This window comes from Leuresthes tenuis, unplaced genomic scaffold (genome assembly GCF_036924035.1).
Source record: "Leuresthes tenuis unplaced genomic scaffold, fLeuTen1.0.hap1 SCAF_23, whole genome shotgun sequence".
Classification (NCBI taxonomy): Eukaryota; Metazoa; Chordata; class Actinopteri; order Atheriniformes; family Atherinopsidae; genus Leuresthes; species Leuresthes tenuis.
Genome location: NW_027325377.1, coordinates 8,481,510 through 8,507,803, shown reverse-complemented (window position 1 = coordinate 8,507,803; position 26,294 = coordinate 8,481,510). Strand labels below are relative to the sequence as shown.

Genomic DNA, 26,294 nt, shown 5'->3' with positions numbered 1-26,294 from the left:
TAAGAGCGGTTTGACTTTATTGAAAATCTTTACAGAAAATCTAAGCTTGCAGATGTTACCAGAGGTTTTGTAGGTGTTTAGTCAGTGCTGTCTGTTGTGTGATCCCTGCTAGGCCTATGAGGAGTACACCAGTAAACTGGACGCCCTGCAGCAGAGGGAACAGCAGCTGCTGGAGGCCATGGGTAATGGTGCCGACTTCTCCTGCACCCCTTCTCCCATGCCAGCCCTCCTGGAAGTTAAGATGGGAGGTTGCGGAGTCGGAGGAGCTCAGGCCTTTCCTTCAGCCCCCAACACTTTAACTGTCCTGCAAACTCCTATTGATGCTGGTCGAGCCAACCCTCGCTCCCCCCAGAAGCCCATTGTCAGGGTCTTCTTGCCCAACAAGCAGAGAACAGTGGTATGTGTGATGTTCTGTCTGTGGAAATGTATGTAGAGAACATCGGTTTAAAGCAATGACATTAGATCTGCAGAAACAATGATAAAATAAAAGATGGTCTGAATGCTGAGCACCTTTACAGCAACAGTGGCTCTTTTTACAATACACTTTCACACATTTTTTAAAGGTTCTTGGCAGTTAAGTTGTTCCAGTTTGGAGCTCTTTTTACTGGAGAACACCTTAAAACATGTTTACTTTTTCAGAAACTAGAAAGCCACCATAGAGACATCTGTTTGGACATCCAGCTCTTGTTTCTTTTGGTCCTCCTGTAGATGATCGCCCCTGCCAGAAGTGTCACTCTTCTCTGAGGTGGAGTGCTTGTGAATGCCACACCATGCAGTGTACAAGGTGGCAGTCACAGATGTAGACGGCTGGTTTCATTGATATTGGGGAAATAGGGGTTGGCTGTTGCTCAGGTTGGAAGCCGTTCACTAGTGGTGTTGTGGAGAAAAGACCAGAGAAGTTGAACTCATCTGGGCAGCCTCTTAGGGGAATTTGTTATCAGAGATGCATATACAGGGCAGCTTACAAGGAATTCCCAAAGACAGTAGATTGTGGTATTTTCTTATACTTTCTGATAACGTTCTGTGCTTATGTGGCCAAAATCCAATCTGTCTGACCTCACTGTGTCTTAGATTTCAACATCTCCTGTTGTTGACCTTACCAGAGAACACCCTGATCCTAAACAATATGTGGAGTGATCAGTGCTAAGGCACTGCTCTGTGTGTCAAAGTGCCTTTGGGCAAGACGCTGAACCACGTATTGCACTCAATGTAAAGTGCTTGATGGACCTAGATAAGTTAAAGAAGGCTTATGTGTGAAACGCTTAACAACATATCAAAAGGGAAATTAAGCCAAATAATGACCGTGGGCTTTCAGGGTTGGAGGAGGCAGACTTAATTCTGACCTAACTCTGCTTTTGTTAAATATGGCAGTCGCATAGATGATGCTGACCTGGAGCAGCTTTCGTTGGTTCGGATTTGGTTCTTTGGCTGTGGAAAGATAATGACCCGATTGGAATTAAGCACTGTCTCTGAACCAGCGCAAAAGCTGTTTCGGTCAAAAAGGACTGAAAGGGGTATCTTCTGTTTCTGTGTATGACACAGACATGTTCATAAGTGTTTTGTTTTTTTTCCGAGTCCAAGTCAAGTCTTTGTGTTCAAGTCCAAGTCAAGTCTTTTGACCCAATCTCAAGTCTCAAATGACTGAAATGAACGTTCTATCAATACACACATGCCATTTGGTCCAGATAAGACTGCACTGCTGTAGATTAAGGACTGAAAGCATGTACTGTATTATCAATATATGTAATATCATTATACACCGCAGGATCAAAATTGATCAGAGCATGGTCACTTGAGAGTGCTATTTCAAACCAATGTGAAGAAACGCCATCAAGGCTTGTTTGAAGTATATAAATGTATTTGTTAATGTGTGTGCTTGCTCTGCACCACAGGATCCATTAACAGACATTAATAACTGGCTGTGCAGCCTGAACTTCTCATTGAAAACATTTTTCAGCACAATTTCAGTGTATTTTTCAGTTATTTGACAGCGTTAAACTGGAATGTTATCAGGTGTCCCTGATATTGTAAAAGTAGGCTATTTTTAATTATATTATTAGATTACCGTTAGACTACATCCACGTAGACTTGGCTTAGCAATTAATTTGGTAACTGTTAACCTAGACTACTTAACTAAAGTCCTTCCCAAATTTCACAGGCTGCCGCAGATAAATCAGCAGTGCTGTGCAGTGAACAATGAAGCTATAATCTGCATATATAACAGTGTTTACTTTGATTAGTTTGCTAGTGGGACCTGTCGATATGCGCCTAGTTTCCCTTTCACATTACAAAGAGACTGACCTATCAGTTTGCAAGTGGCCGTTCACTTGTTTGCTGTCTGCCTGAACGCTCTATAACCAACTGTGAAAACGTATGGCACAGTTCCAGAGGAGTTTGACGTTGCCATGGTTTTGATATCAGTGGCTGCACGCATGCGTGAGGCTGTGTTGCGCTCAGCCTGCCATCAGCCTTGTCATACGTCATAATTAATTGACTAAAGATCAGAAACAATTACATGAAATGGAGATTGTTTACAAGTCCCAAACCTCGAGTCCAAGTCAAGTCTCAAGTCTTTTGAGGGCAAGTCTGAAGTCCAGTCTCGAGTCTTTGTTTGTACCAGTATCTCTGGTATAACGCCCTTTTCGCTCCATGTTGTGTAGGTCGCACCATCTGCTGCAGGACTCCAGCCCTTGTTGCGGCTGAAAACATCTTTGACTCTGATTGGAGGTTTGGGCTAACTGTACTGCTCAACAGTGAACTGGGGACCAATCTTTCAACTTCTCCAGCTTGTCGCATGAAGTTCAGCGAAGTGGACTTTACACAATCCAAACATACGATAGAAAAACAGACAAATGAAAAGCACTAATCGTATACAATCTCCTACTTCCTTCCTGGCAGATCAACAACAAAGAAAACATGCACAGGTCATACATACATAAAGGCTTTGTCAGTTTTCTGACTTCTGAGTTTTCTGGCTCTCTGCAGGTTGAGAATCAGTAACGCTTAGGGAAACATGGAAATGTAGGTGACCCCCTTACAATCAGATGAGCTCCTCATTTACAAGCTCCAGATAAAAGCTGTACAGCCAGCAAAGTGTGTTAACCACGTCTAATGGTTACAACAATGACTGTCACTCTAATCTGCAACAATGTGGTGTGGTTGTTGCACTTGTTGGTCGTGTCAGTTCAGTGAGTGACGTTGTGCTGTGTTCAGGTCCCAGCCCGCTGTGGGATGACTGCGAGGGACTCGCTGAAGAAAGCTCTGATGATGCGAGGACTCATTCCAGAGTGCTGTGCAGTCTACAGGATACAGGATGGGTAAGTGTCTTGTTAAAATGCGATATCAGACAGGAGACTGGGGAAAAAGATTTCACTGCATGAGCTTGAAGACAAATTGAGTAATTGACTTTCCTCCACTGTAGAGCAACCTAAAGTGATTACAATTGATCACATGTATTCCTGTCAAAGGATTAACAGCAATAGATTAGAAACCCCCATGTTGCAAAAGGAAATTCACAGTTAATGTTCTGTTATAATTCATCGCAATGATTCGATCAGTAAGTATTCTAGACTATTATTAAGATTTTACATATATCTAATGTTTAGATTTATAGCAGAGTAATAATTAAGTAATTTATGGTGTTATTGTCAGTGACAGCGGTGCCTTGTGAGAGTATCTGCTCCCCTTTTGGCATATTCACTCTCTGTTTCCTCCAAAACTGGAATTGAATTGAATTTTTGTGGGGTTTGTTTCATTCGGTCATCACAACCTGCCGACCACTTTAAGTATTGATTTAAAATGTGGAAAACAAGAAATACGACAAAAAATTTGTGCATGTGCAAGTAGTCAAAGCAATTGCTTGTGCCTCCTTCTGCAACAACGACAGCTACTTTAGTGGTTTTGAGTAGTTCTCTGAGTTTGGCACATGCAACCAATGGAAGTTTTGCCCATTTCTCTGCTCGGGCTCCTTTGAGTCGAATGGCTTCTGCTGGTGATCCAGAGCACCTTGCTATTGCAGACTCTCGGGCCTTTCACAACTGATGTACATGCGCTGAAGTCATGTGACACCTCGATTGCACACATGTGAACTTAGGTGAAGTAGATATGTGACATCTGAGGGTTACGGATTGCACTGGATCTTTTATTAAGAGCTTCAGAGCAAATACAGATGATTACTGCTGTGTTTTAACTTTTTTTCCCCTTTTAAAATCTCTTCATCTTTAAATTTTTTTTTTGTTTGTCCATTACGTAACCCACCCCCCCACCCTAACAAACATATTACAATTACAGGTTGTTATGCAACAAATAATAAAAAATGTCAAGGGGGAGGGGGGTGGTGAATACTTTACAAAGCTCATAGGCTCACAACATGTACATTTTTTTTTTTCCTCTGCTTTATCGTTGTCCAAATCCTAGCTTTCTGCTTACATCACTACAAAGTCTATGCTGTATTCAGTGGGGATGAAAATGAAATGAATGTACTTATCGGTCTTTGACAGCTATGAGCAATAAAAATGTATGGCAGAGCGTTTTACATGGTATTTGTTGGACCATACTATTGGAAATCAACTCTCTTTACCTAAAGCACTCGGATTATATTTTTAGATTTACAACTTGTTACTATATATATATATATATATATATATGTCAAATGTGTGAGCTGTAAAGGACCAGTGAAACAGGACGTGCTGGTTTTCAGCTGGAAACCATCTTGGTGCTTTCTGTGTGGTGGTTAAACCAACAGCGGTGTGAGGTGTTGACAGAACTCCACTTCCTCTTCCACAACACTCTCCACTTCCTGTTTCAGAGAGAAGAAGCCTATTGGCTGGGACACGGACATCTCCTGGCTGACAGGAGAGGAGCTGCATGTGGAGGTGTTGGAGAATGTGCCGCTCACCACCCACAACTTTGTAAGTACTATCTCACAAAATCTCAAATGGTGACTGGCACAACTCACGAACCCATTTTCAGTCAACTCAAACCAGGCGTTGGTCCTCGTGCCAGACCAGAACTGGTTCAGATGGAGATGTTATCACGCCACAGTAAACGTCTGTTCCAACAGCAGTTTGTGTTTGAACCAAGGACTGCAGTGTTAGTGTTGTTTTCCCCACAGTGCCATCCCGCTTAATTTCTCTGGTCTGCCTTCACAAACACTGTTGCAGACAACCGTTTGTGTTTATGAACGTCCTTTGGAATGCTTTACTTGTGTTTTTTTTCTATTTATTTATGAGCAACAGTACTGGAAGACAGTAATTAGACAGACGGTGATTATATCCACACTATTCACACTAAAACAGGAGAGCAAAAAAAAAAAAAAAGGTGATCTAACAAAAACATGATATTACACATTACAAACAAAGGCGTTGAAGGGATGAATATGTCTTGCTTGTGACTGTTTTATGTGTTTATTAGTAATTTCTTTATATTTTACTTCCAAATAGCCAGACTTTCTTGTAATCTTTTAAAGTGGTCTTGAGCAATAGTTCTCCAGGCTTTTACGAAAGTCTTTCTTTGGCCATTTGGGCAGCTGTAGTTCAGAAGGAAGAAAGATTTGACCTGATCCAATGTCCAAATATCCATGGGAGTGAACCCTGTTGGTGTTCATTGTCCATCGATGTGTGTGAACTTTTAAACGTATGAGGAAACTGGACAAATGAAGGATAAAAGTAGCAATATCTGAAAGTGATATCCTTAAGAAATGGGGGCAAAAATCAAGCAAAGACCTACCACAGGACCTGAGAGATGCATGGGGACCTTCAGCTGGTGCATCCACTGTTGGCCAAAGCCTCATCAGAAATGGTCTCTGTGGAAAGGTGGCTGTCAATGAAGGGAAAGTGTGAGAAAAGGTTGAGGTATACAAAATGACACAAGAACCATACTTCAAATCAGTGGCAACAGGTCTTATGGGGATCATCTTGTCAGAGACCAGAGAAAAAATAGGCTTTAAATATTAACATGGGGGTTTAGTCAGTTTGTACAACAGTTACAAAGTTTTTCTTTAAGCAGACTTGGCTTGATTGTGTCTTTGTGTGTGTCCAACAGGTGCGGAAGACCTTCTTCACACTGGCCTTCTGTGATTTCTGCAGAAAGCTGCTGTTCCAGGGTTTCCGCTGTCAGACCTGTGGCTACAAGTTCCACCAGCGCTGCAGCACTGAGGTTCCTCTCATGTGTGTCAACTATGACCAGTTAGAGTAAGTCCAAACATGTGACCAGCCTGAGACTGGACTTATTCCACTATATAATGTTGTCATGGTACATGCTCTGCTGGGATATTTTTATTTAGCTTTGTAGTGTCCTTAAGGGTTATCTCTGTTTTTTTTTATGGAAGTTGTCTGATAGATGTGTCGGAGTCCTACCAGGGGTCAGAGCACTCTTAGTTTTAGGAGCTGGAAGCTTTCCTGGTGGAGGAGCTACAGCTAAAAGCCACTCAGAACTGGGCCACCAGAGTCTGAAACAGCCTGAAACATTTGCGAGGGGTTTGAGTGAACACTATATTGTGAATATTTACACCACTTCTCTTCTGCATCAAGCTCCAGAGACACCATCCATATTGTCAGGCAGTGTTGCAACTTGGACTGTTTTAGAACACCCTGCAGAACGTTTCGCTACACAGACACTCTGTCCTGGAGGAAATTCAAACTTCTTTCTGATAAGGAAGTGATACCATGTAAAAATATTCACAATATAGAATCTCTGAAACCACTATGACTCTTATTGTTGTTGTTTTTTTTTTAGGTTTCAATTGTTTTAGATTTGCATATGATGCAAAATATGCAATTCGATTATCTGAGTTTCTTTAAGCTTTAGCATCCCAAAAGCTTCTTATTCTCCAAACTGAGATCACTCTGACTGATGTCGACTGCAGGTGAGACCCAGGTTGAAAAATCCCCACATTTTCTTTAACACAAACACGACCAGCTGTAAGTATTATTGGAGTAAAACCTCTAGAGCAGTCGGATCACTAACCGGCCACACAGTTACTGTAGTTCCCAGTTACCTTGTTGCTGAGCACAGTTAGGTAGTCTAATGGCAGATCTTGGACAGATCTCCTACTTCTAAAGGATCTGATCTACAAATGAAAGAAAAAGTAATCTCAGGTGCAGTTTCAACACCAGAGCTGCTGACCTTACATAAAAATGCTGCCCTGAAATAAATCTATAACCAGCAGCCGCTCAGTTTGAATAATAAATTAAATGAGTTAGTGGCATAACTAACCGTATCTTAAACCACGTTGAGTCGAAATGCTGCTGGCTTACAGATCACGTTTTCTTTAATCTTTATTGCTCTGTGATGGTTTCCCAAAGGTAATGATAGACATTATCTGGTTAGGTTCCAGCCTGGTTCCAGTTCAGTTGTGTTAAGAATTCTAAAACGGTCAACTGTGAATAATAATTGGCCTCCCGTATGTGTGTTGTCAGCTTGTTGCTAGTGTCAAAGTTCTTTGAGCATCACCCGTTGAGCCAGGAGGAGATCTCCTCAGAGGGAACCACACCTGTGTCTGAGGTCTGTCCGTCCCTCCCGCCATCCAACTCCACTGGGTGAGTTCACCATCTCCACCTCCTCAGTGGAAGAAGACAAGTCTCCTTCAGTCTTTGTCACTGATACAAAAGGAAGGATTAGAAGTCAGAAGCTGATGTTTTGTTGTATATATTGTTTGCAAGAAATGTCTGTAATTATTTTGTCTCTCTGCAGGTCTATATGCCACAGCACTGTGTCCCCGTCCAAGTCAATCCCCATCCCGCCTAGTTTCCGGCCCAACGAGGAGGACCACCGAAACCAGTTCGGCCAGAGGGACCGCTCATCCTCCGCCCCCAATGTTCATATCAACACCATCGAGCCTGTTAACATCGATGTGAGTCTGCTCTTCCTCTGCTGTACAGGCTCAGAGCTGGTGTTGAATGCGAATGTGCTTGCAGCTCCTGTGGTACAGTAGTGGTGACATTATAGCCCTGTGCATCCACCAAACTGCTGCAAGAGAGGCCCTCACACCTTTTGGTGTTTCTTTTTTTTTTTTTTTTTTTTTTTTACAACACTCTGCAGTTTAAAGGGAAAACCCTGAGCAGTGATTCCGATCAGCCTCCATGTTATCCCGACACCTGCCGAGCTGCCAGCAGCTCCTGTACACCAAGTGCCCATAAAAAACAATACAAAAGGCAGCTAGTTATAGCTTGCTGAACTAGTCCAATGACAGAAATGGCAGCATCACCAGATGTGATGGCAGCCAAGAGTTCTGTGTACTTTCCTTCTTCCTCTCAGATGTAGCATGGAAACCTTCCCATGACACCGTGAGTTCAGCCATGATGATTGGGGAACCATGATTTGTTGAAGGAACTTAATTTTGTGGTCAAGTTCAGCCCTCCAGGTGATGGCAGTGAGTGCACCTTTGTGGTGCTACTTTGTGCATTGCCCCCTTGTCTCACATTACTGAACTGACCCTGTCAGTTCCCAGTCTGCGTGCCTTGATAACATTGGCTCGCTTTTGCAAGATTCAGTAGTGCCTCCAGTTGTCGTGGTCCTGTTCTGGACAGTTTTGGAGCTGCAGTCGATGTACTCCAGGCTGGGATTCTGACGGGCACAGAACTGGGAATCTCCTCTGAGCCTAAACAAAGGTGGAGGTTCTGGGGACCTGGAAGGGTGACCCTAATCAGGATTAAAGAATTCACACACCATGCTAAATGCAGGGTGTGCTCTCAGTTAATTGCATTCAATTAACTCGTTAAAAGAAAAAAACATCTCGTAAAACTTCCTGTGTTAAAGCTTCAGATTAAGCTTTTGCACTGGTTGCTCTGATGTACCAAACCTTTTCTTTTAAGTGCACCACTGCACTGTACATTCAGGTTCAGTCAGTTTTTTAACAACATTGTCTTGATTTCTTGATCTATGTGAGACGCCTTGATGAACCATATTCAGTAATGGTTCGTGGTGTTTTATTGTGGGCATTTGAACTTGATTAATAACAGCTTTCATTTTTAAAGGTGAGGCCGTCTGATGCCTCTGTAAAACGAATCCGCTTCATATCGACATATCTGTCTACAAAATCGCATAGAATGAAGATTAGTGTGTTGTATTGAGTCGAACCAAAAGAAGGGAGTTGTTCCTTCTTGTATGACTCAAAGACTCAAAGCAGCAGCAAATCTCCTGTCAGTTTTTCTGATCCACATTTCTGTTTCTTTCTCCCTTTTACTTCAGGACCTTATTCGAGATCAGGGCTTGCAGAGGTCCGATGGAGGTAAGAATCAAAGAGCAAGACTTCAGTATCATCAGTAGTTTTTTCCCACCATCCCGCATCTATGTGCTCTCGGTCTTTTTATTTGTGGATGTGTGTGCGTGTGTGTGTGTGTGTGTGTGTGACAGAGAGAGAGAGAGTTCAGGCCTGAGAAGCTGAGTAACTTATGTTTTAGTCGTGCACCCTAACACTCACTGAGACCACTAACTGATGATGTCAGGGTTTCTGGAAGAAAAAGCTCTTAAACTGGAGCAGTTTATTTAGGCTCTCTGTGCTTTCAGACCAACCACCTCCATCTAGGAAGCAGAGCATGGCATTTCTTCATCCTACAGGTTTAGAGTGCATTATTGACCTAGAAATAAATGTAGGGGTTTTGCTGTATTAATTGATTTTGGTTCATTGCCTTGGATTAGAACGGTTCAGAACCTGGGCTTAACTCTGTATTTGTTTCAGAAAGTCTTGGAAAAACAAACAAAAAAAAAAAAACATGAAGACTGCAATCCTCAGAATATATTTAATGTAATCAAATATTTCGGCTTGTTTTCATCTGACTTTCTCTTTACATTGAAATACTCCTACGTAAATGTTTGCAAAGAAATGCTTGACATGTAGCACTGTGAACATTTTAGGTAAATAAGAAATTAAGTAGTTTTTTGTGTAATTTTCTGCTATACTGAGCAGAGTAAAAAAAAAAAAAGGGTTAATAAAGCAAGTTAAAGCCATTTGTGTTTTCTAAAATACTGAGTTGTTTTGACCAGGGCTCTATATGTCAGAGCTGCAGACTCGCCTGCTAAAGGAGGTGACGTGGCTGAGCTGTAGTAATGCTTAGGGTAGTTAGAGAGGGGCAGGGTGAGTAGCAGTGATGGCCTGTCTGTCTCTCTTTGCCCTGCAGCCCCCCCGACCCACCTCGCCCGCTGCTTGAGGAAGCACCGAACACGGACCTCAAGCCCCCTTCTTTACTCCTGCCCCAATGACATAGTGTTTGATTTTGAGCCTGAGCCCGTTTTCCGAGGTAGTTAGGCCTCTGTGTGTTCCTGTGTCCTTCACCCACCTCATACACACACACACACACACACACACACACACACACACACACACACCAGCCAGTGTCCCATCCACTGTGTGTCCACCCACTCTCTCACTCTTTGTCTTTATTTCCTCACACGGCCTCGCACCCACTCACTGTCCAAGGGTTACAGATCTCATTGCTGCTCTGATGTGACGGTGTTTATTCCAGCCTGTATGGGGACTTCACAAATGAAAATGCTCCTTTGATGAATCCATTTGTGACGGTGCTCACGTAAAAATTCAATCAGCATTTCTCCTGACTTGAGCTAAGTTCCCAAACACTAATAAGCCATTAAGTTAAAGCCACTGCATCATGTTGAGGAGGTCCTCCTGTACTGTCTGCAAACACTTATTTAGATGGTGTGTTAGTGACGTAGTATTCAAGAAGAACAACCCTTAGGATTATTTGTGCTATATCCTAAAACAAAACTAGACTGACGATCACAATGTTTTTCATGATTACATGTTACTAGAGCTGAACCTGACCTTTTTATTACAAATGATAAATCAATGTGTTTTGTTTTCAGTTTGGAAACATAAAATCATTTATAGAAACGGCTTAAACGGGCAGAAAGGCAAGAAACCGAAAACATTTGACCACTTGTGTATACATTTATTTGGTCTTGAGCGTGCGAGTTTCACAAAATGTAATAAAAAAGGGTTTAAAACCGGGGCTTAAATGGAAAATTAGGTCACTCAGTTCCTACCCGTCTCTGACATCAAGGGAGCATTTCATGAACTGCTGCTCCCCTCTTTTGTTAGACAAGACTTGATCTTCAAGACAAACAGTTAGTTCACAGAAAAAGTTAAGTACGAATTACTGACACCTTTCAGATAGGATCCAAATTCCGATGTGATAGTGAGAATCTGGGGCTTCAAATGTCATCATATGTTTTGGGATTCTGACTGAAGTCGAGATGCAAGAGTGATACACTTGAAGTTAACTTTTGTTAAACCACTAACTTTGTTCTAACCAAGCACCCCCTCATCTTTCCTTTGCATGTGACCTAACACACACACACACTCCACTCAACAAATAGAAATGCCTCAGTGCCTGTCCTCGCCCGAACCTTTGTTTCTTTCCTCCAATCCTCTCACCTTTCCTTTAATAGTCTCTTTTTTTTTCGCCTGACCTCACCATGTGCTGTTTCTCTTCCCATCCAGGCTCAACCACTGGGTTGTCAGCCACACCTCCCGCTTCTCTGCCTGGTTCACTGACCAATGTCAAAGTCCCGCAGAAGTCACCATGCCAACAGAGGGAGCGCAAGTCTTCCTCTTCGTCCGAGGACCGCAATAAGATGGTGAGACGCTGTCAATGATGCGAGTGTTGAGCTGCTGCTTATCGTGTGCTTGTGCTGACTCGCTGTCCTGTGGCACAGAAAACTCTCGGCAGAAGGGACTCCAGTGATGACTGGGAAATTCCTGAAGGTCAGATAACTCTGGGTCAGAGGATAGGCTCTGGATCCTTTGGAACTGTCTACAAGGGAAAATGGCATGGTAAGATCCCACTCCACTTAATTTTCCAACAGTTCCAGCAGTCGGTATGAAAGTGGTCATCAACTCGCAGTGGATTTCATGGCTGGAGTTCTTTTCTACAGACATCACCATGATCACAAACTCTTGTCATGCCAGAAACTCATCACAAGCACTGAATTACTGATGAATCAGCTGAAACTAGTCCCCGAACAAATGTAGTATTTCCATATGTTTTCGTGAGGCTTGTTAAAAGTGAAACTGGTTTGATTGTGTTTAAGGAAGAATCAGCGTGGTGGAGCAGGTTGGACTGTTTGTTTCCACAATAGAGCGCACTGTTTGAAGGTACACAGTGGGGCGGTGCAGGAAAGGAGCTTTTACCCGAGTCGCACATGTTTGGACTGACTTAAATAAGATAAAGTGCATGACAAGAGTTTGAGTTTGACCAAGCAAAAGAAGGCAGGTGCGGCGAGGCTGCATTTCTTAGATAAAAGTCCCGTTCCTGAAGTAAGTGAGTGAGTGAAAATCATTCCGCTGCCACAGTTTCCCAGTTTAACTGAGAATTAGAACATTTTGTGGCAGCTGTGAGCCAGTTAGTGGAGCGGGTTGTTCTCCTATCACAGAAATGCCATTTGATTGACTTACTTTGGTAGAATGGATAAAATTACACAGGGCACTTCAGATTGCCTTTTAATTGCCTCTAGTCGACTTTTGCGTGTTATTTGCCTGACCTGTGGTCCCTCTACTTCCAGGTGATGTGGCAGTGAAGATGCTGAACGTCACTGCCCCCACGCCACAGCAGCTTCAGGCCTTCAAGAATGAAGTAGGAGTCCTCAGGTATCTTCTGCCTTCCTCTTTTTTTCCCCCTTTATGTAGTATTAAACAACTCTACCCTCACTGCCATCATGTCACCAAAGTGCCCCGTTCTGGAGTTTAATCACGTATTTTTGCACCAGGAAAACGCGTCATGTGAACATCTTGCTGTTCATGGGCTACACAACCAAGCCCCAGCTGGCCATTGTGACCCAGTGGTGTGAAGGTTCCAGTCTGTACCACCACCTGCACATCATCGAGACCAAGTTTGAGATGATTAAGCTGATAGACATTGCCCGGCAGACCGCTCAGGGCATGGAGTGAGTTCCCCCACAAACAGAAAGAAAGACCCATTTCACCAGGTGTGTCGTCGATCTAACAGTTTTGTTTTTGTCCTCAGTTACCTGCACGCCAAGTCAATCATCCACAGAGATCTGAAGAGCAACAGTATCCTTTAAAACATGTTGGTTTTTTGACCTCAACTCATCATCTGTTGTTTGTGATGGGCTTCATCTTGACAAGCAGGGAAGAAGCTTCCTCCTTTTAACACACCTGCACTTAGTTACGGTTAAGAACCTTGCAGTAGAGAGGGTTTCCTTGACCACACCTGCTCCCAGATATTTTCCTCCATGAGGATCTGACGGTGAAGATCGGTGACTTTGGTCTGGCTACAGTGAAGTCCCGCTGGAGTGGCTCCCACCAGTTTGAACAACTGTCTGGCTCAATACTTTGGATGGTCAGTGTTCATCTTGTGCACAAGACCCTCAGATCTTCATCTAATCAGTTTTCTTGCTTGTTGTTCTAGCATAAAGTTTAAAAAAAAACCTTAGAATTCTAATCAGAATTGCAGAATTGAATAGGGAAAATAAAACTTATTCTAACAACTAGACTCAGGCTGAATGTTTGCTTTCATCTGGTTGATTCATGACTCTTGTCAGTGGGAGAATGTGACACTGTGTGTGTGTGTGTGTGTTTCAGGCTCCAGAGGTGATCCGGTTGCAGGACAAGAATCCCTACAGCTTCCAGTCCGATGTCTATGCCTTCGGCATTGTGCTTTATGAGCTCATGTCAGGAGCTCTGCCCTATTCCAACATTAACAACAGAGACCAGGTAGGAGTTCTTAATGATCGCACTAGTGCTATATATCTGTATATCGCACCACTATGAGCTATGCTGTGGAACATAATGTTCCACTACACTCTGGCCACATTCTTGTGAACACAATAAACCAGGAATGATGCACACAGCTAAATAACCTACTTGCATCACAGGTACTCCATATGGAGGCTTTGAGTTTGTTGTCCAGCTGAGGTGAAATCATTCTTTTCTTTCTTCATTCTTTTCCTGTTCTGCTTCAGCAGCACCAGCGACCAGTTAGTGATATGTGGTGAAGTTTTACTTGCGATCACATCCATGCTCCCATTGGGAAGTAGGAAGGCAGAGTAGCCGTCAGCAAGTGATGCTCACCCACATATCCACACCACGGTTTTCTTTTTTGAAGTCCTACACACGATGGCATTGTGACGCACATTAATTCTACTGAAAAGCAGCACTATTACCACATTCCCTGCTGTCACATCTCAGCCACTGTTTAGTGTCCTGCTGGGGGCTGCATCACCCATTACATGGAGCCCTGTACAGTGAATGTGTATTAACGCAATCCTTCATTATATAGGAAATCACAGATTAATTTTTTTATTTTGATGAAATGAGCAAAAATCCTTGTAAATAATGTGGGGGGGGCATTATTTAGTGACAGCTCATTCCACTGCTCCAGCATCATGTACAGAGAACATTCACACAGTAAAAGTCTTCCACTGAGCATTGATTAACGGCCCGTTTATCAAAGCAAACTATTGTTTAAGTCACTCGCACCTTCTGTTCCCTCAGATTATATTCATGGTGGGTCGAGGTTACCTGTCACCTGACCTCAGCAAGGTGCGCAGCAACTGTCCAAAGGCCATGAAGAGACTGATGGCTGACTGCCTGAAGAAGAAAAGAGAGGAGAGACCTCTGTTCCCACAGGTGAGAAATGAATGCTGATGTTTTTGTCACATGATCTGCTGCATTAACTGAATGACTATCTTACTGTAACTGCCAGGTGGCGACAGGCCTGTACTAGTTACATGACACGTTCAGTTTCATCATTTCCTCCACTTGTACCGCCTCTCTTGACAGTTGGTTTTCACAACTTTAAACACAGAAATACTATCTTGCTAATGAACTCCACTTTGTTGTTTCAGCGTCTGTCCATGAAACTCACCGCCGCCTGCACAGATGTTTTTCTAATGCATTCCCTCTGCTGGGGGGCTTTTTCTGTCACGTACATGAGAGTTTGGTTGGATATCATTTATTCATATTAGTCATGTGTAAAGTAGTTTTTTTTTGTTGTTTTTTTACCTGACAAATCTTCACCAGTGTAAATTTGCTGGCTTTGCCACCAGATGGCCTCAGAGTTTTACCAGTTAAGTTGAGCAGCAGAACCAAAGCAGTGACTTGTTACTCAGATCTTCACAGATTCTTGAGACGGTGCTTAGTTGTATATGATGGTCACACAGATTCTGACTCCTGTCTCTTGACTCTTGGCTGTGCTATGTTTTCCCTCAGATCTTGGCGTCTATTGAGCTGCTGGCTCGTTCATTACCCAAAATCCACCGCAGCGCCTCAGAGCCGTCACTAAACCGAGCCGGCTTTCAGACGGAAGACTTCAGCTTGTACGCCTGCGCCTCACCTAAAACCCCCATCCAGGCCGGCGGCTATGGTGAGCTCCGTCCCTTGGATTCATTAACATATTATAGGTCTACGTTTCAGTGTGTACCATTACGTGTTATCTGGTTATCTGAAAAAATTGGGTATTTAGAACCCTATTTCTATTCGTGCAGAATTGTGTGAAAATATTTTTCCGCCTCCACTTGTTACACCAGAGTGGACAAACCAAACTGGTTCTAGAGCAGACTTTTTCTCTTTCGTTGCCTTTAGTAGTTTGGCGACCGTTGGGAGTTATCTTCCATCTCCACTTGGCTGTATGGTTTGTGTGTAGATTTCATCATCCTCACAAGTCTACAGCTGACAGCATGCAGCCCAGATACATGCAACCACACACTCTACACTTGGGCTGGGATCGCTCGAGATTCAGGGAAACAACATACCAGACTAAGAAGATGGGGAGCAGAAAAATAATATAGACACTTGTTTTAAGGAGAACCGCTGTCATCCACACCTCTACAGTTCACTGTAGACTGATTGAACGGCCATTCATGGGACGCGTAGGCACATCTCACCCAAACGATAGTAAATATAGGACCACATGTGTGTCTGCAGGGAACGTTAGTTTGCACACACAGGGACTGAAACTACATACTCGGCTTTTGTTTAAGTGGCTTCAGTTTGCATTTCGAGCTGCTAGAAGTCACAACATCTCACAAACCGTAATTTCTCCACATTATTTAAAGCTTTTATCTACTGGCCTGTACTCCAGGTCTTTTCATATGATGGTAAGATGATTTGCACTACACTCATCAAATGTGTGGTGACTTGAACTGAACTGTCCTTACTTCAGTTGTATAATCTTACAGATACCTTTCGCTTACAGTTGCTCCTGGATAGATGGCAGACTTTGTTGAAGTTGGCATATGTCATGCTATTATTCTGGGCCCGAATGTTTTGCATGTCTGTGTTTGAATATTATGGTTTCTTCTCATAATGAAGTGTTTTTTCATTTGAGGAATTGAAGTAGAGCTGGGCGATAAAACGATAGCTATCGAGGAATAACTTTTACTCTATAGAGATATGAAACATGGTCGATATACTTTTTGATATATTACATTGGTCCATCTTTTGACAGACAATACGAATAGCCAATCACAATGAGAGTTGTGCCGCGCTGAACCAATCACGTGGCTGGAATAGAGCCATGCCAGCAGTGTTGCTTTCGTCAATGAACAAAGTTATGACTAAATATCATTGTCAACGAACCTTTATCACGTGACGAAAACAAGACAAGACTCAACATAAATGTCGGTCATGTGACCAGATCTATATTTAGATATATAATGCAATATTGACGAATAAAAACAAGACTAAATGTGGTTTACAAAATAAATTAAAAAAGCTAAAATGTCAATTTTCGTTGACTAAGATAAGACTAAATGTTATAACGTTATTTCGTCTCGTTTAGTGCCGTTGTTTTTATTATTTTGCAGTATTTCTATTTCCTGTGTGTCACTGCGCAGTCGCAGGCGACGTCACTTTCTCTACTCGCTCGGCATTATTTAGAATATGCAGCTGCGGTGCAGCTGACAGACAACCAACTGACACTGAGAAAGGGAGCGATGGCCGGCCAGCCGGGGTTCGTCATTACTTCTAACATGTTTGGTTGGTAAAATAAATATGTTAATTCAAAATCAGATCGTCTTCCGTGTCTGGAATGGATGTATTCTGGAGTCTATAAGGTAACAATAATATAATAATAAGACAACCTTGTTTGAATTGTGAAATGGGTTTGGCTAAAAGAAAACTTTAGTTTCATCTACTACTTGGTAGTTATACTATATTGAGAGGGTTGAATAGAATTGCATTACTAATAAGAAACTAAAAAACAATTTTCATTGACTAAAACTAGACGAAAATAGTCACGGATAATTCTGACTAAGATAAGACTAAAATGCTCAGACTTTTAGTCGACTGAAATGTGACTAGACTAAAAAGAGTATGAACGTGACTAAAACTTATAAAAACTAAAATGACAGCTTGGCACAAAGATTAGACTGAGACTAAAATTAAAACGGGCTGCCAAAAACAACACTACATGCCAGCAGCTAGCTTGCTTGTTTGTTTGTCTATTAAAAAAGAAGATGAGTGCTCCCTCCGAAGAAACGACAGAAGACACAGCCCAAGGCGTAAAGGATGACATTGTTAATAAGAAGGGCCCAAAAAGTTCGCTGGTGTGGAGGTATTTTGTTTTTTTTTTAAGTTTGACATGAAACGGAGTAGTGTGCACTGCAAACTATGTCGAGCACATTCCAACAAAGACGGGGAATACCGGTCTTTTTCATCACCTGAAGCAGCGGCACCCGTTTGAGCAGCTCTGAGTTCACTCATCATTTCTAGTCCCAGACTAGAAAATGCTTTCTGTTGCTAGGTTGTTACTAAGGGTCGGATTATTTGCCGCAGTGGTAAACTACGTTCCATTACACATAGAAGTCTACTGGCGTGACTGATTGTGTTTCAGTTATGAAAATGTGTTCCATGTGTTTCTATGGCAACGCGCACTCGGAAAAAAACCTGACATTTGAGAGCAAACTGTCCATCAACGTGGATATATTTTGATTATACATTTTATTTTTGTTGGCATTAGTTGTATAATCGTAATATTACCCTGGAGGGTACCCTGAGGCTTGCGGACTGCATCACTGTCGTGCTCAAATGACGTTAAAGCACACCCTCTCGGCTAATATTGCTTAAATAACAACGCCCGTGCAGCAACAGACGACCATAGAGTCTGCTTTACCCAGCACCATGCCGTATGATAAAAAAATCTAAGAGACACCGTGATATTACAAATGCAGTAACTTATTGTATTGCAAAAGACATGATACCAATAAGCACAGTGGAAAATAAGGGGTTCAAGTGGATGCTAAGAGTTATGGATCCGATATATATCGACTATTTTATTAAAAAAGATATGTATATATATCGTGATGGGACTTTTTCCCATATCGCCCAGCCCTAATGATGCTATTGTTAATGTTATTACTGGGTCCTAGTGTTTAGCACGTCTGTGTTTGAATATTATGGCTTCTTGTAATGAAGTCTCTTTCCATTTGAATAATTGAAGATTCATCCTCTTGCTACTTTTTACTCACTTTCTCTGTACAAACTAATAATCCTGCATTACATGAAGTTGTTCTGGTCAAATGAGCTTTTGCAAGCTGACATATTTATCGTGGTTTTACATTGTTCAAGTGACATCTCAGCTTGTCATTTTGGGTCAACTTTTACTCCTTATAAGTGATATTTGTTCACTGCCGCAGCAGTGCCTCCACACTCATTTTCTCTGTATCTTTCTCAATTTTCAGGGGAATTTTCTGCATTTAAGTAATGGCAGCTTCACACCACTCCTTCCCTCGTCACTTCTCAAATGTCTCGTGTCCCTGCGGTGGATTCATTCATTACTGAAAAAAAACTGGAACAATAGTCTCAAAGAATGTGCAGTTTTCTTCCTCCATCACCCTGAAGAAGGCACCCTCACTGGAGTCGTTCCAGCAAGCTGTCCAGCACGCAAACAGCCACAACAACAGATTTGGGAAAAGGACGGAAAAAAGTTAATTACACAACGTTATAAAAAGCAAAACATGACAATATTCCTAACAGAAGGGTTTTGAGGAGGAAACTGAGTCGACTTGAAGGAAATGATGAAGGTAAATGAAGAGGCTGGATCATCAGCCAGGCCACTGAACTGCACTTTGAGCAACGGCAGAGCAGGGCCTGCAGAAGAGGCCTCCCGTCCGTTGGTTGGTGCAATGCCAGGCATCAGTCCCCGAGATGAGCTGGAGCTGGATGAGCTGGAGCAGGGGATGATATTGAAGGAAGATGACTTGAAAGATAGATTTTTTTTTTTTTTTTCCACTTGTTTTGCGTTCTTCAGCAGTTGCTAGGACGCAGAATTCCTTTGTCCTCTTTTGAAGAAATGGTAGCCATTTTAGAGGACAGCATTCCTCGTGGTCACACTGCACAAGCCTTCGTTTTGTCTATTTGGGCTTTCTGTGGCCAAAATTCTGCAAAGTACTGTATCTTGCCTTCTTTTTTTTTTGCCTCCAACAATTTGACATTTTCAATGAAGGAACCACAGCTCCCCAGCACATCAACACATTTTGGTCTATGAAAAATTCGAATATTCCATTGGAAAACAGGTGAAGCAGTTCTTCCCATAGATTTCTGGTAGAAAATCAATGGCTTCTATTTTTGTGGAAACAAAAGTTGCTGTTTTATTGAAAAGATTTTTTTTTTTGCCCAGTCATAATTTAAAGAGCTTTTACTGTCCACCTTTTGAAAGAGTTTGAAGTTTATGTCACTACCCCAAAATCCACTCTTTCCATAGATTTCTATAGGAAAATGTTGAGCCTGTTATGTTCTCCCAACCAAAGGAACTGTTCATTTGGATGACAGATAATGTGATCGATGTTGGGAGCTTCATGTGACGGAGAGGTTTCTTATCACTTCTTAAGGTCTAAGCTGCTGTCCAGCGTCTCCTTACTGCTCAGAGTGTGTACAGTGCTCGTGGCTTCTATTAGCTTCCAGGTTGTTACACGGCAACAAAGCTTTTCTTGTTTGTTCCCCAGATTATTATTATTATTACATTCTGATTAGTATTATTATATATTTTTCTTTAATGGAATTTGTGGCTTTATATTGCACTCACTTTAGATTGGGGACCTTACTTGTTGCAGCTGATAGGCTGCACCGTTACCTGCTGAATGGACCAGTGATCTCTGAGGAGTTCTGTTAGTCTTGAAAAGGTCTGGAATTTTCTTTCAGTCCCACCTTTTTACTTTCTTCATACACATGTACATTGTTTTTTTTTGGTTTGTTTTCATTCCACTGTGTGTTATTAATGGTTCTTTTAAGTTTCTCGTCATTGTTGTTTGCCTTTTTCTGTACAGGCAGGCCTGCAGATATTATTTATGTGAACTATTTTTTTTGTTTTTATTTTCCAAAAATGCTCTATTTGAAAACTATCAGTCTTTCTTTTGATGCTTGTTTAAGTCTTTGTGACTCGTGTACTTGCACTTTGTAGAGAAGGATCAAAGTGAATGAGCGACTTGCCTTTCCTTTTTTTTTTTTAAGTGAAGAATGATTTGTGACACGCAGAGCAGGTGACTGAGGAGACGATCATCTGCAGGAGCTGGACTGTGAATATTCTGCTGTGAAGGCTCAGCTTTCTGAGGACCGTCTCAGCTGGTGTGATGACAGTAATGGCCTGATGTTTTTTTTTTGTTTTTTTTTACGTGGAGCACAGTTGATGTGTCCCCTCAAACACTTACAGAGTGGTTCTTCATATTCATGAACGACCATGTGTTTCTATCATGAACTTTGGACAGAATGAGTGCTGAAGCAAGTGAAGCCTAACTTAGCACAAGGACTGAAGGCACGTGACACATTCTGACCTTGAGCTGGGACAGTCTTATCACGGCCCGTTTCTTGGATTCCCTTTTTATGTTCCTTTAACCCACCTGCAGTGTTTAAATCTATGAAGACACCCCCCCATCCCCTACATCACATTCAATTTGTTTTTACTGTTATTACCACAGCCATTTTTTTTTCTTTTTAAGCCGTAGAGTGGATCTATTTGTAATTTTTCAAGCTGAGCTGAAAGATCTCCTTCAAATGGCTCCAGAACTCCGGACTGAGTGCACACATATGTCACAACTGTCTGTACATGTGTGCTGCCTCCCAAAAACCTGACTGACGGTGTTAACGCGCCGGCTTATGAAAAGCAGTTAGCAGCTAAAGAGCAACTTTTTTTCTAAGCAGCCGGTGGTGAAAAAGAACTGAAAGGATGTGAAAATGAATGTGAATGTTGCTAAATAGCTGTGTTCTAACCCCTGACCTCACTGTTTTTGTTCCTAACATTCTGTTGTGCTTTCTTAGTTTGTTGGTGAGCTCGTCTGATCCAAAGCTACACTTTATAATTTTTATTTAATCTAAAACACCCCCCACCCCCCCGTGGTCACATTAGCTGTTACACAGTAGCATTAGCATTCATACAAAGTCATGATTTATAGATTCTTATCCTATTCAGTTATATAACATGTCAGTGGCTGCGTTTACATGGATAACAATATTCCAGTTATGGTTATTTGCTTAATTTGTATATAGGGCATTTCACTCGTATCCCTGTTTATGTGTCACTAATTAACATTGTGCCCCTTAAATTCTTCTTTTCATCCATGTCCCTTAAAACACTCACAGGTTTTTTCTTCATTCCAAAAGTGTACCTTCTTTTTTTCACCAGTCATCCTGTTCTGCACCGACTCTGCTGAAGCTTACGACATGTATCATAAAGCAGCAGTCTCGCAATATGCTTTAAAACTTCCAGCAGAATGTGATTATCCAATGTGACAATTATTCCACACAAGACTGGAATACTCCACATCGCTAATTCCATCATAGCTCACACAAGATATATGATTTCATTAGGTCGCAGTGATTAGAAAAAGTTGTTTACAGGCAGTGTCTTATTCAGAATAAAGTCTTAAGGTCTTTGCACATAAAGTCTGGATTGTATGCGTTTTATTTTACCTGTTGTCGAACAAAAGGTTTTCTGCACACTTCCGTTGTGTTTTTATGAGATCATCTTTTGCAGATGTTTGCAGTACAAGGCAAATAGAAACCGTCAAGCAATTCCTGTGAATTCATGACTTTCTTAATTCCTCGATGGGGGCAAAAAAAAAACTGGGTCCATTCAATAGTGTTTGCATGTACAGATGCTCTTCAGAGGCATTTTTTTTGGTGGAAAAAAAAACCATTGTTACCTGTTCCACAAACGTCGGTGATTGACATCAGACAGATTTATATCTGAGCATGCGTTAATATCAGATGCCAAATACGGACTTTATGTGCAAGGGCCTTTAATCGAAATATTGCTTGGTATGTAAACGTAGCCGGTGTCCATCTGGCTGAGTGTCGGTCACGTTGTAGGTTTGCTTTTCCTGCTGCACAAGCAGTTTGTTCAGATATCTGCTTTCTGCACTCGCACAAGCAACTGGCATCAATAGAGCAGCCAACAACAGCAGGTCACTTCAAGACCAGTTGCTGATTAAGGCAAATTGGACTTGCTTTGGAGTTTGCTTTGTAGTACTTTATTATATCCCCATTACTTTTACTCAACTACCTTATTCTATTCAGAATGGGTTGAAACTGTTATGTAAAGACATGAGGGGCCTTTTAACCAATAGAACATATCGTTCCACCATGAAGGAGGTTCTGTAGCTGTGTGTAGCTTCACAAAACCTCTCACAACTGCCAGGGACTTCTTGGTCATAAATGTCTAAAAATTTGATGAAAATGTAGATTTGTCGTCCGGTCGAATCAAATCCCCTTTATACTGGTACCTATGAGGGACATAGTTGAAGATGAGTCGTGGTTGAAATTCTTGACAGTAGCAGCTAAAGTCTGAGCTCTGGCTTTCTTTCAGTTTATTTATTTTCTTGATTTTTCATAAAGGCACGAAAAGACCGGAACAAGAACTGTAGAGGAAAAAGAAAGCTGCACTAAAGACATTTCCATTAGTAAATGTCATGTATGGTTGCATTTACATAATCTTAAACCTCCTTGGAGCCCTTAAGCTCAGAATTCTCTTTGCTGCCACAGTCTTGAAAATATTTTCATTTTTTTTAGATCAGATTCCAGCTTAGATCAACTCCTCTTGTCCTGTTTATGTGTGCTCAGCAGCTTCGTCTTGACGGTTGTCGGCCGAACGCAGTCATGCTGAAATAGTGGTCCTTTTCGCTGCACATTCCACTTCAGTGGTGATGGGATGGAATTGAGCTTGTGATGGTCACTGAATTGTCACTAGTGACTGTCGGCCATCTGCACATTTCACAAGCAGTCACATGTATAATTCCCAATGAGAGAATGGTATTTATAGAAGTGTGTTTATCAAGAATGAAGGCTGGTGACGCATAATTCTAATTGTGACTGATTTAATAAACTTGAGATGAAGGGTGTTCAGTAAGTTGAGCAACTAAACTCCTTTGACCTCTGTTGCATTGAGGTAAATGGAAAATAGACATCAGCAGACAGATAACCAAACCATCTGCACAGAGAAATGCTGTGAGTATCACATGGTCTTCCTCACCACCTCACAAATTTGGGCTTACATTTCTTCAAACCTTCGATCTTTTAAGCACTCCGAGAACTTCTGGACTAATTATTTTTGAATGTGGACTTCAGCTTGGAGAGACGCAGGCATACTCGCGTGATGGCAGGTTTCAGCATCAAGAGAGTGTCTGCTGATGAACACCATGTGATACAATTCCGAATGAGTAAGCTGACTTAAAACTGTGAGCTATTATTTGCCAGGTCAGCTTCAAGGCCACGCTGTCGTCCGCAGGCAACGGCAACATCCTTCATAGTGCTTTTATTTGCTGATAGCAGTGGCAGTTGTTTGCTGTGACTGGGATTAGCGTTTCTCCTCACGGTGGAAGCAAACAGTAATGTCTTTCAGAGTGCTGTATTTATTTTCCCTTGAATTTTTTTTTTTATTTTCTATGAGAATATTATCACAGATGTATATTTGCGAACGTTTAATAGAATCTACTGGAGCAACGCTCCGCTCCACCACTGACGCTTTGCTGTCCTTCATCCACTTGTGTTCTCTCCACATTTCCTCAGCTCCTCCTCATCCAAGACTTTCTGTTCAGCCTGCCTCCACTTTCATGTTCCTTTTTCCTCCTCAACATTCCCTCCCCTCTCCTTGCCTGCACCTTAAACCCAACAATTCCTTTCAACTGAGAACTATCGTGTAAAACTTTTTTTTCACTTGTAAATAGTTGTACAAAGGAAATACTGTCAGTTTGCTAGGAGGCATGGAGACTACAAATGTAACAAATTACAAAATGCTCAAAATAAAGGAGAGTACAAAGCATTTTGATGAGAGAAACGGTTTAGTGTAAAAATATTTAAGGCTGTATCATAAGGAGAAAGCTTAATGTATTTGTTGTGAATATGAAAAACTGATATATTAAAGAAGTGCATGAAAACCTGATTGGTTAATGTGTCATTTGTATGTTGATGTGTTTGTAGCATGTTCTGTTGTATTCCACATGGAGGCAGCATGGAGCACTGTTACATGCTCAAAACTGACTACAGCTCCATTTATGGTTAAACAGTGCTATCAAATTACAATGACCCATCTTATAATATATCCCATTGTCCTATTAAAGTGACTAAATGAACCCAGAATCTTTTCGTCGTGGTGGGAGGGAGGTGTTGGCTATGGCAAATTTAACCTAAAAAGAAAAAAAAAAAAAAAGAAATCCTGGTCACTCAGTGCAATGTAATGCAATGACATAGACTTGATAGTCTCAGCAAGTGTTGTTGCAAGCAGGAAACACAGTCGTGACTAGTTAAAAATAATGAAAAAAGAATGAGTGAACATAAAACTTTAAGTTGAAATGCAAATATACAAACAACTAATACAATAGAGCTAATACAAAAAAGTAAGGCGTGTGCGGTAATATGTGGAAGCGGGCCTCTGAGCTTGAAAGGTGTTGCTCTCTTGTTCTTATATTTTGTGATTTCTCAGCCTGTCTGTGCTGTATACAATAATTACACGATGTCCACGATATCTTTTTGGCGAATGAGTGAAAGGGCAAATGCAGCCTGAACAGCGGATAACTTCTGAGCAACTACAGTTTTGTCCCAGATTGGCTAATTTGACGATGATGTGCACGGCAGGGTGAAAAGATAGTTGAGATCTCTGCTCACTGCTTGTCTCTTATACGCTACAGCTTATTTCAGCTTTGGTGCTCTGCTTTATCACATGATTCTGTAAATTTTTACTTTGATCATACTCAGTGTTGTCTGTTCTTAGTTCAGACCTACCATGCAGGATTAGTGTTTGAAAGGGGCCATTCTGGAACTTTTTGGCTTTAAAGGTACTGGTGATGTCGTAGAGCGTATCACTTGGTAAAAAAAAGGTTTGTTTTGTTTGACTTCTTTTGATGAAATGTGTCTGAGTTGTTTTTTTTAAAGCCATTTAATTGTGTAGACTTTTTTAATTAATTTACCAATGTTATTTGATTGACAAATCAACTGTGTAGTAAATTACTGTGTAGGTAGACTTTTTTTTATTTATAGTAGCAGAGCAGGAGTGCGTTAAGTCCTGTCTATACTATACAAGATATGATTCGGGCTGCAGGGTCGTAAGAGATCCAGGTGGTGGAACATGACCTTTTTTTGTTGCTTTGTTTCATAAGGTATTTCTATGGTTTGGACCTTTTTTTTTTGCTGCATCTAGACCAGAGGAACTTCACCGATGAAGCAACAGCAACTCTCAAAAGTGGGAGATGGCGCAAGACAACAACCCTAGCATGCAAGTTTTAACGGCAAAAAATAATAAAAGAAGAATAAGGTCATGTTTTGCAATGGCAAAAGTTTTTCTGTATCTGGGAATGGAAAAACAAAAATACAGTTACAGTAAAGATAATTATCATTACAATTTTAACACAACACAAGTCTGCAATAAGAGGCACATAAAATTGCTTTATTACTAAAGAATGAATGAGTCAATTTGATAATTAGTCCCATTTCATAGGTATTTCAATAAGAACTTCCAGTTCAGGACTATATAAATGATAATGAGACTTTTCTAAACAACTAACTGGGGGAATACTATATTAGTGAATTTTTTTATCCTTATTAGTAACACAGACTTCATTGGATTTGTATTAATTCCCTTAACGATAAATCAGAAGTTAAATGTTTATGTATTTATGTTGTTTATGTTTATGTATTTAGCAGACGCTTTTATCCAAAGCGACTAAATGACTCCAAGGTATTATAATTTTCAGACCACATATACATTGATATTCACATGCAACTCATTTGGTGTGACATTAGAGCTCTTGAGAGATTTTTGTAAAAAAACATACAAGCTTAAATTAACTTTAGAAAGAATGTAAAAAGTGAACATAACCTTAGAGTGCATCAA

At 41.3% G+C, this 26,294-nt stretch overlaps 1 protein-coding gene across 2 annotated transcripts in view; it reads left to right on the top strand.

The window, feature by feature from the left end:
- The window catches only part of braf (B-Raf proto-oncogene, serine/threonine kinase), a 34,787-nt gene extending 10,444 nt beyond the window's left edge, over positions 1 to 24,343 (top strand). The window contains exons 3-20 of one of the 2 annotated variants that reach the window (XM_072377178.1): positions 113 to 397; positions 3,214 to 3,317; positions 4,808 to 4,910; positions 6,043 to 6,191; positions 7,419 to 7,538; positions 7,693 to 7,852; positions 9,190 to 9,229; positions 10,119 to 10,238; positions 11,459 to 11,595; positions 11,674 to 11,791; positions 12,520 to 12,604; positions 12,724 to 12,900; positions 12,981 to 13,027; positions 13,198 to 13,316; positions 13,559 to 13,690; positions 14,471 to 14,605; positions 15,188 to 15,341; positions 18,658 to 24,343. In XM_072377178.1, coding sequence (XP_072233279.1) covers positions 113 to 397; positions 3,214 to 3,317; positions 4,808 to 4,910; positions 6,043 to 6,191; positions 7,419 to 7,538; positions 7,693 to 7,852; positions 9,190 to 9,229; positions 10,119 to 10,238; positions 11,459 to 11,595; positions 11,674 to 11,791; positions 12,520 to 12,604; positions 12,724 to 12,900; positions 12,981 to 13,027; positions 13,198 to 13,316; positions 13,559 to 13,690; positions 14,471 to 14,605; positions 15,188 to 15,341; positions 18,658 to 18,680 — 2,208 coding nt within the window. In that variant the 3' untranslated portion in view covers positions 18,681 to 24,343. The remainder of the gene's footprint in view (positions 1 to 112; positions 398 to 3,213; positions 3,318 to 4,807; positions 4,911 to 6,042; positions 6,192 to 7,418; positions 7,539 to 7,692; positions 7,853 to 9,189; positions 9,230 to 10,118; positions 10,239 to 11,458; positions 11,596 to 11,673; positions 11,792 to 12,519; positions 12,605 to 12,723; positions 12,901 to 12,980; positions 13,028 to 13,197; positions 13,317 to 13,558; positions 13,691 to 14,470; positions 14,606 to 15,187; positions 15,342 to 18,657) is intronic. The other variant, XM_072377179.1, reaches the window with a different exon arrangement.
- Positions 24,344 to 26,294: the final 1,951 nt, after the last annotated feature.